The sequence below is a fragment of the Gobius niger genome, assembly GCF_951799975.1.
Source record: "Gobius niger genome assembly, chromosome: 7".
Classification (NCBI taxonomy): Eukaryota; Metazoa; Chordata; class Actinopteri; order Gobiiformes; family Gobiidae; genus Gobius; species Gobius niger.
In genome coordinates this window covers 10,271,505-10,285,718 of record NC_136858.1, presented here as the reverse complement: position 1 = coordinate 10,285,718, position 14,214 = coordinate 10,271,505, and the positions used below count along the sequence as shown (strand labels likewise).

The 14,214-nt window shown below is 43.3% G+C and overlaps 1 protein-coding gene across 4 annotated transcripts in view; it reads right to left on the bottom strand.

Moving 5' to 3' along the window:
- The window catches only part of eml6 (EMAP like 6), a 100,945-nt gene extending 92,685 nt beyond the window's left edge, over nucleotides 1–8,260 (bottom strand). For all 4 annotated transcript variants that reach the window (XM_079559851.1, XM_079559853.1, XM_079559852.1 and 1 more), the window contains exon 1: nucleotides 7,758–8,260. In XM_079559851.1, the coding sequence (XP_079415977.1) occupies nucleotides 7,758–7,954 (197 nt within the window). In that variant the 5' untranslated portion in view covers nucleotides 7,955–8,260. The remainder of the gene's footprint in view (nucleotides 1–7,757) is intronic.
- Between the last annotated feature and the right edge of the window lie 5,954 nt (nucleotides 8,261–14,214).

Here is a 14,214-nt window from a genome sequence, read left to right as displayed (position 1 = left end):
AAACCAGCACAAACCAGTCCAGCCAGACCTGATCTAAGACTCGTCAAAACCAATCGAAACCTCCTCTAAACCAGTAAAAAACAGCTCTAAACCTGTCAAAAACCAGCATAAACCAGTCCAAACCTGGTCTAAACCAGTCCAAACCTGGTCTAAACTGGTCCAAACCAGTCCTAACTAGTCCAACCCTAACCTATACTAGTCCAAACTGGATATTTTGAGTATTACAAAATTGAACTGAATGGTAGTGATAGGCAGAATTAGAAACAACACATGATTCGAAAAAGAGGGCTCTACCAAACGGTTGAGCAAACTATTAAAGGGTTAAATAATCTAAAATAACAATGGGACTGATGCTGATTTGAAAAACGTGTTTGTGAATCAAATCTTACGCCACGACTAATAAAAAAGAGGCTGCGACTGTCTGACAAACCATTTTTAGTGCATTAAGCTTTGACTTTAGTGCAAAAAGCTTTCACTTGTGTGGCCTGCTCTGTTGTTGGGTTGATTTTCATGTTCGTTCTGGGGAGATTTGGGTAAAATTGACTGAAAAACAAAAAAAAAAAAAATCACAATTTTTTTTCACAGTTGAGATCCGGTTCGAACTGTTCACCTTAAAGAGCCGTTCAAAAGAGCCAGTCGGTCACATCCCGGTCTGACCTCTTGTGCTTGTCTTCAGATCCAATAAACACCTGACCGATGAGCGTACAGTTCTTCTGGACTCACCGTGAGCGATGCTGCTGGAGTTGGAAGGTGCCTCTGTGAATATGCAGTGAAGCCACGTGGAGGGCAGCGTTGGCTGAGTGACTGAAATGCAAATGGAATTGGTTCCCAGTGATGTGCAGAGTTCTGTGGCGAGCTTCAGTTCGTGGGTGGGGAAGTAAGGCTCTGCAGTGCAGCACCCACAAACCTCTGCTGTTATGTAAGGACTCTGGAACTGTGGAGAATATTCACCAAAGTCCTGATCAGCGACATCCAAACGTTCTTAAAAGCCTGGACTTCATAAGCTGCAGTAGAATGTTGCTCTTCTTGAACAATTTTCTCTTTCTTTGGAGTTGAGTAGGGAAAGGTTCCTGCAGAGGCCTGTGTGCTGCTGATTCCTCCGTCGATTGCTACAGGGGTGGCAGATTTGTACTGTGCCACGTTTGATAAAAAGCCCAATAAATCAGACCGAGCCAGGCCACTGGGAAAGAATAGCCGACGGCACGCACAAATGCTACAATCCACCGCTGACAAATACAAGTACAGCGAACAGCATGTGGCCACAGATGGGCTTCATTTGCTTCGTTGTTTGGATATCGATGAAGCTATCGGTCGCTCGACAAAAGGAAAGAGAATGAACAGCCTCTCTGTGCAACTGTTAAAGCCGCGGACAAAGACACGAAAAGCCAAATACCCGACAAAACATACCGAGCGAGAGTGGAGACAGAAAATCAATGCCGGGAGAAATTAAATAGACCTGGAGGGAATATCTGTACAAAAACTGTTAGCTCCTCGACAGCTTTACCTGAATGTTTTTCTTTCTTTTTTTTTTTTGCAATTGACTTTTCTTCCGGGGAATGTTAGCAACCTTCATAGATATGAGCGTCTCCAGTTTCTCATGTTCCGTTTTCCTGCTGTCTCAATCCCTGGCATTGTCAACCACAACGGCTCTTTGTCCACCGCCACAATGTCCGGTTGGTTCGCCGCCGCCGCTCTGTCAGTCTGTATCTGGCTCGGTCATTCTCGACCACCTTTGGAGGTGTTTCCAGGCCACACCAGGCCACCCCACAGTGTGCTTGAGCCTTTAGCAGAAAAGCTGAAAAGAAGGTGAAACTGAGAACAATTTCAATCACTCAACTTGTTCACCAGTAAGACGTGTGAGTTTGAGAGTATTTTAGCGTTATTTTGATCATTACACTCAACTGAATACTGAATAATGGGAATTTAGTTGATGACTTTGTACAAAAATGGGCAGGATCCTCAAGATGGGGGAACTAATATGGGAGTATATTAGTTGGTGTTTTTTTCCTTTTCTACATTATACTATTGTGAAATGAAAGTGTTTCTTATATTGACTTTGGGAATAGGCTTCTTGCTTCAGCCCACTCCTGAGAAGAATTTGTGAAATAATAAACAAAGAAACAGCGTTTAGCACTCGTGCTAAGGTCCCGGTTTCGATTCCCACCTAGATGGAGCCTTTGTGTGTGACTCCCCTGAAAAAGAAATTCTTAATCTCAGTGGGACTTTCCTGGTTAAACAAAGGTCAAATAAATAAACTAAGCTAAACTGAACAACTCAAGGGGTACACGAGAGGATGGGAAGCACTGCTGTAGACTATGCCAGACACTTGTTTATGTGCTTATGTGAATGAATGTTGTATAGTTGCTATTAATAAATGTTAACGTTATTTTGTGGCAAACATATCTTAAAATGGCACCACAATCTTCACTTTTTTCCCCAAACACCCTGCTTGACTTTTTTCTCACTCTTTTTTTAATTGATCTTATTTCATTTGTAAATTATGCCCAATAGGAAGACATTCCATGCACTGAGCCTATTCAGTTGAAGAATAACTCCAGGCTCTTCATTAGATGTGTGGCATGTAACATATTTGAAATGATAAATGTTAAACATGTCTTAAGAGTAGGGCTGAAAGATACGTTATCGTATCGATATTGAGATATGAACATTCAAGATATTAATATCGAGAAAGCAACGATGGATCGTTATTAGGGGTGTAACGGTACGCTAAAATTGTATTCGGTTCGGTTCACGGTTTTGGAGGGCTCGGTTCGGTTAATTTTCGGTACAAATAAATAAGAACTAACAACATTTTTCTTTTGAAAAGCTGCCAATAGACAATATAATTCTTGCATAAAATAAATAAAAGCGACCCCCTGTGTGAGGACCACTAACCACTAAACCACTGTGAGACTGGTATTTAGGACGACTACTAGTCTATTTCCCTTTTTAAAATAGTAAATGGCAAATGGTCCCATTCTCTCACCTCTGGTCCCTGACCCACAGATTGGGAACCGCTGATTTAAAACTAACTGAAACCTGCTCCTGACGGTTGTTTCTGTCTTACCGCTGAGAATTAGTCTGTGAGTCGCCCACCCCGTTTTAGACTGTGCACATTCAGAGAACCAGAGTTACTGTAAGTTACTGTGCTCATGAGAACCATGTGGATTCAACTCAACAAAAAGGCCACGGGGAACGGCTTTACTCTCGTCTACTCGCCAAACTACTGTCCTGATGCTCTAGACTCACCAGACACAATAAGAAGAGAGTTTAAATGAGAGTGAGGCCCAGAGTTGCAGCCCAGAGTCCGCGCAGAGAAAACATGAGAGCAGCGCTCGGGACACGGGTGACATGATGCAGCCGCGGAGGAGCCGCGCATGAGGCGAAGCACCGGGAGGCAGGCGGCCGAGCGGGACACGAGCGGACAAGCACTCGCGCTTTGGAAGAGACAGGGGGAAGGCGGTCGGTCTCTCTACTCCGTTTTGGTGTTATTTGTGGCGAAGTAGGCGGAGAGTGAGTGCGCGCTGGAAGAGCCTGTCCCGTAACAACGGGTTGGTTAATCAGTGAAACAACACTACGCACCTTGCGTAGTTTGCGTATAGGAAGAACCGGCTCTGAGTGCTGGTATAACTTTTTGGCTGAAGTGCGGACGTGATGGGATATTGTAGCGAGGCTCAAGACTTTTAATCAAATACTTAAAGCCAGCGCCTTCAACAACTGCCGTTTCTCTCAGCTACTCATGCAGCTTCAATAGCGTCCGTGCGGAAACTTGCGTAGGAACTTTGTTCCGCGGCACTTAATATGACGCTAATAATAAATTTACATTATTTAATGAAAATAATACACCAAAACGGTACGCAAGTGGACCGAACCGAACAGGCCGAACCGAAACGGTTCAATACATCCCCGTGAACCGTTACACCCCTAATCGTTATTGTTTTGATATCGAGATATGAACCTTCAAGACATTAAAATTGAAAAAGCAAGATATAAACTATAAAGATATTCATCAATAAAACTGCACTCTTTTGTATTATGTTTTCATTTTTCTGAAAAGCGCTTGGTTTTCACCTAACCCATAGTTATATCGTATCGATATCGAGATATCTGGCATGAATATTGAGATATGAAATTTTGTCCATGTCGTTCAGCCCTACTCAAGAGCCAGAAGTCAGTACCACTATTTTGTGTCAGCAATCAAGCAATCTCAATAAGCATCAATTAATATGCATGGCTAATACCAAATGACATAACTCACGTAGATCACTCTGGTGTGGCATTATTGAGACGACTGCTGCGATGACTCATCCCCGTCTGTTTAGTCCGTGTAAGCCAGGTGCAGAAGTCACATCATGTGTGTGTGAAACCTATCCCTCTGCACTCACTCTCATTTGTCATAATCAGCTCCCAGTCCGTCAGCCGCACGCCACTGCTGCTTTACATTCATTTATTCACAACAAACATTTGCTCTCATTTCTGAGGAGCTGCAAACATCCAAACTCAAATCCCTCAAAATAATTGCGAAGACAAGAACAGATGTCATGATCTGGGCTTGATTGGATCTGAACTACTACGTACAAGAAGCGATCAATCATGTGTTATTAATACAATATCAATAATCCATAGCCACAGTGAGGGGGAGGTGGCCTGAGGCAACTGTGGGAACGCTCAGGCCAGAGAGATGTCTGCATCGGTGCTGAGCTCGTTCAGTCAAACTCAAGGAGAGATGAGCTGCGTGGGAGACAGGAGCCTGCGCTAGAACATCTTAAAAGCTCCCCAAATGAAAAAGAGAAAAAGAGGGAGCGGTGAGATGAAAACAAGAAGAGAAATTACACAAAAAAGCACTTTTCAGTCAGCGTGACAAATGTCAAAAGGAGTTTAATTTCCTCTTGTGCAGCTGTGACCACAAGTAAAGCCAACTATGGATCATTTCATACTCTATGGGGAAAAAATGACCACCAAAAGGATCAGAAACACATCGACAGGTAGAGCAGGTCGTCTCATGATCGGGAGGTCGGGGGTTCGAATCCCGGCTCCTGAAGGTGCAGACCGTCGTTGTGTCCTTGGGCAAGACACTTCACCCAATGCCTATGTGTAAGTGGTTGGTGGTGGTCAGAGGGACCGTTGGCGCAGATGTGAGCAGCCTCGCTTCTGTCAGTCTGCCCCAGGGGAAACCGTGGCTGCAAATGTAGCTTACCACTATCAGCATGGCCTGAATGAACCCCCCTCCCTTTCATGTGTAAAGCGCTTTGGGTGTGGCTTGTGTCATGGGAAAAGCGCTACACAATTAAGATTCCCTTCCCATTTATAATCCTGTCCGAATCTGAATAACAGAAAATGTAAAAAATTGGTTTATTTCACTTCCTGTTCACTCGTATATGTTCGCAGGTACAGCGGTGAGTCTGGATTTTCCCAGCAAATGGACACCAGCTCTTTCCTTCTTCAAAATAAAAACACTTTAGAGCTGATTTAACAATTGATTGTTGATGTATTAAACATTGACCTCAAGACAATTATCCAATCAGAAAGCAGAACAAGCTTCACACTTACTGTTAACAAATGCTCAGGCTAAAACCAGTTGGAAATAATTATACAGGGATTCTTTCTCACTTCCATAATCCCTGCCTGTCCCTAGTCAGGTCATAATTAGTGCTAGTGCTGATCTCCCAGAGTTAAATTCGAGAGGTTCTGAGCTTTGAAATGAAGAACTAAGCGCAACAAGGTGTCCTCAAGCCTCATCACTCAGCTGTACGTGGTAAAAGGTTGGCCTAAAATACAATTTCCACGCACCTTTCGCGATTTACAGCCAAACGATGAATTGATCAATCACCAAGTATTTAGAGGTGGCTACAAACACCCAAAGGTTGATATAGCACAAAAGGGTCTAGAAGGGATAAAACAACACAATAACACACAGTGTTCATCACTGGCCGTACGTGACCTTTACTTTACTGCAGCTCATACAACAAAACCTCATCTCGTCAGTACTTCTCTCACCGACCTTGACTGATTATTAGCAATGGTTATTGGTGGTTGCTATAGAAACAGGGCATCCAAGTCAAACCATCTGCTGTTGGCCCACACAGAGAAATATTACTCAAAACGATACGACTTGAGCTCCTACAGTCCGCCTGCTGCATCAAGCATGAATCATAGAACATCGGGGCGACTTGTTCCAAACTCAGCAGTGTTCAGTGCATTTAGCTTTTGACAATGTGACGATGACGCTGCCCCCTTGGATTTAGCTTCGTTCACGCAGTTTTCAGTTTTCCTGTGAGGGAGCCTTCTCCTATTCAGTAGCAGAAAATGGGCTGATGGGACTTCCTGTATTTTATTACGTAATAGATATTTTTTGACCCAATTTTAAAGAGCTGTTCAAGAGACTCATTTTGAAATCCTTTTTGCCAAGATGCTAGCCAAATAGCTCATGTTATCTAAGACCTAACTGGTGAGACTGATTTGTAGTCTTTGACAAAGGTGTAAATGTAAATAAAAACTTTAATTAGAAGAGGATACAACTGCTCTGCGAAATGATGTTTGGTACAAAACGCTTTCATATGTGTAGTAGGGCAGGGTGATATAGCCTAAAATATCACGATAACGATATATTTGATGATATAATTGACAATGGACAAATTACTTAATTACTTTACTTCTATTATATATATATATATATATATATATATATATATATATATATATATATATATATATATATGTATATATATATATATATATATATATATATATATATATATATATATATATATATATATATATATATATATATAAGGAATCGACTAATCGACTAATTTCCTTGCAAATATGATCTGCCCAAGCAGTTTACATCCTTCATTTCATTTTACTCTTTGCTCTGATGGAGCTGAGCCTGACATAAATTATATCGTGTCCACAACGATATAAAAAATTACAACAATATTAAAAAATTATACCATGATAACGATATGCTATAGGGCTGTTTCTTGAGTTTGCTAAGGTACAATCTGCGTAAAATTTAACGAAAAACAGAAAAAGATTCAGATCTACTGTATTTGCTCGTGTTGGGACGATACACTTTTGTCACGATTCGACAAAAGTGTCGGGGGTCAGGGGCCAATCCGATACGTATTGTGAAACAGTAAGTAATTATGATAAATAATATGCTTTAAATGTGTAAACAAAAAACAGTGTCCAAAGCATATCAACCGAATGTCATTTGACATTTATAGAGGTGTTAAGATTGAAAAGTGCATTCACACAATGTAACAAAGCGCTGTAACTGGAAAACAAAGATCATAAAAATGTCCCCAAACACAAGTATTGAAAGCATTGCAATACTTGATAAAGTATAAAACTTAGTATTGCAGCAAAAAAGGATAATCCATTCTGATAGTTTGTACTACTTGCAGTGATATCTGGTTCAAGCCGTGCATATTACTATTTGGTCTATTTGGGCCATTTCAGAAGGAAGCCTGAAGGCCAATAAGCAAAGGTCTGAGTGTTTAGCTCCAAGGCCGAGCTATGGGCCCTAGAGCATCCAGAGTCAGGGATACTCCCTTTTTTAACAGGGCTGACTTACCAAGAAAGGGACACAACAATAATGTGCTTTAGATTGGATTTGAACCAGTCAACCAACCAATCAACCAACTAGTTCATGGATGAACACATTAACTGTCTTTTCCTTGTCATGGTTTGCAAAGGTTCTGCAACTCCCAAACACCCGGACAATCACCCGACATGTACGTCAGCCGTGTTACCTGATGATGTCATCGTTGTGGCCCAGGTAGAACCTCTGGCTGTGCTCTCTGGTGTTGTAGACCACACCCACTCCGGCCACGAAGTACACCAGCTCCTTGGCGCCGGTGTAGTACAGGTTATTGCGGCACTGGTGGCCGCGGTAACCATAGACCCACTCCAGTCTGAGGCGGCCGCAAGGGGCGCTGCGGTCCGACATGCTCACTCATCTGCCAGTCCGGCCTCCTCGCATAAAACTGGCTCGCAAAACTCTTGGAATATTAGCGTCCAAAGTTTATTCTCTTGAGTTTCCGATTTTTTGGGTTAATTATGAGTCCTCATTCTGTTTAGTCCGCCATTTTGGGTAGTTTTACCAAAAACTGTTTAGTGAGCTAACATAGTTTCGAAGTTTCTCACTAAAAATGTCAAAACCCTTGTAATATGTTAATATTTGTGTCAACAGTTCGTCCAAGTCAAGACATATGATTTTTCTAGCAGCGATCTTGCGTCGATTGTTTCCTCATTTCTTTGATAGTTACACCCAGAAAGTATGACAGGCTAGTATCGTTTCCAAACTCATCGCAAAAAGTCCAGCAGAACAGACGGCACGAACGCAAACATCTTGTCTTCTTTTACAAATGAAGAATTTCTCCGCATTGTCGTCTTGCTTCCTGCCTATGGTTTCCAGAAAGTTTCATTGCCGACTGCCTTCCAGCAGTTCTAATGTTCATAGAACTGCTTTCATAGAAAGTTGTTTCAGATCTCCTCACAAAATGTTGACGTCAAAAACATCTGGGCAAACATCCTTTTTCACGATAGAAGACTCTCCTATCTCCCGATCTTTTCTTGCCGTGTAGTCTAGTGCGCCATTTTGTATAGTTCCACCCTCAAAGTTTCATTATAGACTCCCTCCCAGCAGTGCTATTGTCCATTTGACTTTCACTAATCACTTTATAATGACCTCAATTCATATGAAGGCTATTTGGCGGGCTAATATTGTTCTAATCTCAAGTGTGCCGCAGTGATCAGTGAGGCCGAATGCGCCCAAATTGCTTTCCGTCTTCTACCTACCATAAATTAAGTCTTATCATTAACAATTGCCTGTGCATTTGGATAATTTTGCCGTCAGCTCTCTGCGGATTTTCTCGGCTCGTTTGGAGAATGAGAAGCGCTGCGCTGCCTTGATTGCGATAATAATTTCAATTTTCTCTTGTGGCACTTCTCTGATATCCTATAATTGCCGCAAAGACGCTCGCAAAGCTCTTCCACGATTTTTTCTCACAGCTTCAACTAATCATGTTTTTACAAAGGCAGTAATATGGTTAGTGTGCGAACCTTCATAATTCCAAACGCAACAATGATTATTTTAGTGCCGTTTTTGTTCAGTATAGGTCATTCAACCAGGCCAGTGCAATTACTGGATCCTACTGGACCATTGTATCTTCAATCTGCGGTTAGAAGGTTGTTAGTTGCTGAAGAAGGCTCTGAGAGAGAAAACACTACAACAGCCCGGCACTGATGACGACTTAAGAACCTTCGTCTACCAGCTATGTTAACAATTCTAATCTCTGACTTCGGGGCAACGCAGAGATGTCCAGTGAGATATAAAAGATGTCAAATAGTTGCTTATTTGGACAAGTATGGGTCTTCTGTGAGTAAACCGCTGAACTTTGGCGTGAGTAGAGAATCGTAAAGGATGGACAATGGCAAAATGAGCACAAAAGTGATGAGTGCTGGCGCTCGTGGAACTGTAATCTGTCCTCACGCTAATCCTCGACCTCAGCGCTTGCCATGGTTACCACCACTCGCTCGTTTTTCCATCCCCGATCCCAGCGGCAAACCCATTCACAAAACCTGGAGTAGCGAGGACGTAAGCTAGTAGTCCGCTCCACACGCGAGATAGGGACGGGGGGAAATGTTCTAGCCGATAAGTTCCCGCCTAAAATGACGTGCCGAACCGGAGCGAAAGGGAACGTCCAAAGCAGGCGTTAATCCCCGTTGATGGTTCAAGTTGAGCGGTCGGAGGAGGAGAGTAGCATCCCGGCCGAGGGGAGGCAGAGGGAAGTCCTGATTCCCGAGCGGAGGACAGCATCCTTTCCCAGCCCCAGCAGCAGCAGCAGCAGCAGCAGCAGCCCCGGCCCGCGTACACACAGACGCAGGCGCTGAGTGGTGGCCAGGCGGGGAGAGGTAATCGATTAGCGGCCGTGCGTCCAGACAGAGACGACTGGTCCCGGGCTCTCCCACTGACCGCTCCGTCGCGACACACTGCTGTTTTCTCGCCCGATTTGGACTGACAAGTGCCAAGAGGAGCAGTGCAGGGAGTTAGGAAGACAGACTTCCGCTCAGCTGGCTTCACAATAAAACTGTACTGTGTGCAAGCAAGTGGAGAGAACGAGGAGACTAGCTTGACACGCGGGGCTAAAAGGATGTATCCAAAGTCCTAGGGATTGGGGCTGGGTTGTGGACAGTGAGTCCTTTTTTATTAAATAAGTATGCCAAACAACAAAATTAAGTATTCAAATTGGCTAATTTAAAGGAATAGGCCACCGTTTTTACATACTGAGATATGTTCTTACCTAACCTTAGCCGAGTTAATATATCCCCGTCTGGTCTTTGTCCGTGCGCTCTGTCACGCAAACAGAGCACATACGCAGCCTCTCCCACATGTCATATAGCTCCAAAAAAGCTCACGATAGAAGCTACCAAGCTCTTCCACGTGTTCTCCTAAAGGTTATTGACGGAAGTGAGCGGGGAAGTCTTTAGGAGTTACTGCGCGGACGTTGTGCTCCTCGTATCATTACGCCTCACAATATAGTACCCCTTTTTATCTGCTTATAAAATCGACATGTTACATTTCTGTGTAAATATACCTCGCATGAAAACACTTCACGCGACTTTATTTAAATAGGGAACACGTGGAAGAGCTTGGTAGCTTCTATCGTGAGCTTTTTTGGAGCTATATGACATGTGGGAGAGACAGAGCGCACGGACAAAGACCAGACGGGTATATATTAACTCGGCTAAGGTTAGGTAGGGACATATCTGAATATGTAAAAACGGTGGCCTATTCCTTTAACAACTGCTAATTACAACATTGGGGGGTCCGCGAGTTGTTGGGTAGGCCAAGTGGCCCCACAAAATCAGGGCATCGCATGTGTCATAGGCATATCAATATTGTGTCGTCAAAACTGCTGACCATCAGCTGGTAGATTGTAACAGCCTAAAGTTTCTAAACCAATGAAGATATTGATTTATATCAAGTTTTATTTATTTATTTATTTATTAAATCAACTTTAAAGACACCCAAGATTTCACCCAATGAACAAAATTGAAATACAAGCATTTATTTTATGACAGATGTTTTCACTATTGAAAAATACCCCAATCAATCATGTGCTTTTGCTCTGAGCGGCTCACCTCAACAGTATAGTACAAAATGTTGCGCAGTGTGCCTTTAAAGGAAAAGGCCACCGTTTTTCCATACTGAGATATGTTCTTGCCTGAGCGTAGACGAGTTGATACGTACCTGTCTGGTCTTTGTGCGTGCCCATGGAAGAGCGTGGTAGCCTCCAACTTCACCCCCGTTTGGAGCTAGAGGAATAAATGCTAAGAACATCTTTGGTCGTTTTGCGTGACTGAGGGCACGCACATGGTCACGGTCAAGGTCAAGGTTTATTTATATAGCACATTTAAAAACAGAGTACTGCCCCAAAGTGCTTTCCATATTCAGTGCAAAATTACAGACACACAAAAAACAATGCTTCAACAATGTACAAAAAAAACAAAACTGCAGCATGATGAAATGTCCAGCTCAGCTTGGATTAAAAGCCAGTGCAAAGAGATGCGTTTTCAACAACGACTTGAAATTGTCAACAGAGGAGGTCATTCTGATTGGCAGAGGCAGAGAGTTCCAGAGGTTAGGGCCAGCAACAGCAAAGGCTCAATCTCCTCCAGACGGGTACACATCAACTCATCTAAGCCCAGGTAAGAACATATTTCAGTATGGAAAAACCTTGGCCTGTTCCTTTAAGCATTTGGACACTATAGGGTTTGATGTGTCTTCCAGTTGTTCTGCACTCATCACAACATAATATTTAAAATGTATCTAAGATAAAATAAGATAATCCTTTATTGATCTCACAAAGGAGAAATTCACTTGTTACAGTCGGCGTTCAAGAAGAAGAGTTAATAAAGTGCAGCTGATACAGAGATTATTGCACATGTTACTTCACAGTCTTATTGTACAGTCTGACAGCAGTGGGGATGAAGGCTTTGCGGTAGCGCTCCGTCCTGCACTGAGGGTGTCTCAGTCTGCCACTGAGAGAGCTGCTCAGCTCTTCTACAGTCCCGTGCAGTGGGTGGGAGGTGTTGTCCATGATGGAGGTGAGCTTGGCTAACACCCTCCTGTCCCTCACCTCCTCCACAGAGTCCAGGGGCAGCCCAGGACGGAGCTGGTCCTCCTGACCAGCTTGTTCAGTCTGTTCTTGTCCCGCTCTGTGCTGCCCGGGGCCCAGCACACGGCAGCGTAGTGGAGAGCAGAGGCCACCACAGAGTCATAAAAAGTCCTGAGCAGAGGCCTGCTCACTCCGAACGACCTCAGTCTCCTCAGAAGGTGGAGGCGACTTTGGCCCTTCTAGTACAGGGAGTTGGTGTTGTGGGACCAGTCCAGTTTATTGTTGAGGTGAACACCCAGGTACTTGAAACTGTCCACCTCCTCAATGTCCTCCCCCTGGATGTTCAGCGGTGTGTGCGGTAGTGGCTTCCTTGTGAAGTCGATCACCATCTCCTTCGTCTTACTGATGTTCAAGCACAGGTGGTTGCGCTCACACCAGTCCACAAAGTCTATGATGACTGACCGGTACTCCAGGTCGTTCCCCTTAGACACACAGCCCACGATGGCGGAGTCGTCGGAGAACTTCTGGAGATGACAGCTGTCCGTGTTGTATGTGAAGTCCGATGTGTAGATGGTGAAGAGAAACGGTGAGAGGACGGTGCCCTGAGTTTGCCTGTTCTAACAAGGCGTATTTCTATAATAATCTTGACTGTAAGGTTACCCATAATTTTGTGTTCAAAAGGATCCATGCAAATTACAAATTAATTTTTTACATTTTTTACCAAAAGGTTTTGTGCAGTCTAAAATGCTCTGAGTAGGCCTATCATCTGATGCAGTTTGAGAGTTTGGACAGTCAGGTTGGATTTTGTTGCCCACAGCTACTTTGCGGCAAGTCCAACACAAACATGGCAAGAAAGGGCCTGGTTTACAGTTCCATTAGAGTCTGTCCCTTATACAATCCCATTTATTTTCTCCACAGGCAGCTGCCTTGTTTTCCAAGTCTAAATAATAAATTAGATGTGTGGCCTGTTTAAAGGTTGCCACGTACATTATTTTGATAGAGGATGCCTCAATAGCAGACAGATGGGAGCCTGGGTTGGTGGGAGACATGTTTCATCTCCTGCTGAGAACAACAGTGTGAGCTCTGCGCTGGTTTCTAAATCATTATAACGGCAGGTGGTATGTTTATCCAGTCTATCAGTCTAACAGGGCAATGTTACATTCAACTCTTTTCTCTGGTGTAAATAAAATATAGGCCAGTCATAGTTCACGATCATTTATATTCTATTTATTTAACTTCAATCAACACAATGAGAATTTGTGAGAGTGCTACATATAATTGTATATAGGCAAAGTGTAAAAATCGTCTTCAAATGTATTTAGATTTTTGTAAGCTTTTTATTGTAAATAGTTACACATGTGTCACCAAAAGTAAAAAAAAAAAATTGTGCCCACCAAGACCATTTTCATAGTCTGGCCTCACTGGCAGACTGAGGATCTCCATCTGTTCATATCTGGTTCCATTGGAAACATGTTCCATAAAACTGGGGTCAAAAAAGTGGGGGTTGTAATGGGAGTAGCAGCTAGTGAGTGTATTAGGGTTAGCCAAGTTTTCTAGCTAATTCTCCCCACACAGACCACATTTACAAACACTGCTGTACTGACCTGAAATGAGTGTCTGGGGGGTTTCTTGTGAAAACTTAAAGAATAATTGTCAAAATTGCAGTATTTTTGGAGTTAAATTATGTTACTCAAAATAATAAGACATTGCCTACCCTTGCACTGCTAGCTACTCCCATTTAGTGCCGTTCTACTTTTTGTTTTGTCCTAAATTACCCCAAGCTCACATATTGTCTGACCATTTCAGACATTATTCTCCACTTTGCCTGTAACATATAACATACAAATGAACCTCTTCGCTCATGTTGCTTCACCTGGAGTTTTATTTTGAAGTCCCGCCTCGTCTTCCGGTCTCGAGGAAAAAAAAAACGCTGGAGCTCCAGCTGAGAACGCACGCGGAGGAAACACCCGTGCGCCGCTGGAGCGCACGCGCCGCCTCAAAGACTTCTGGGAATGTGTGTTTTCGCTCACGCTTTGATACCATTGATACCGTTTGTGAGCGTGAATCCCTACGGAGCGAAGCTGCG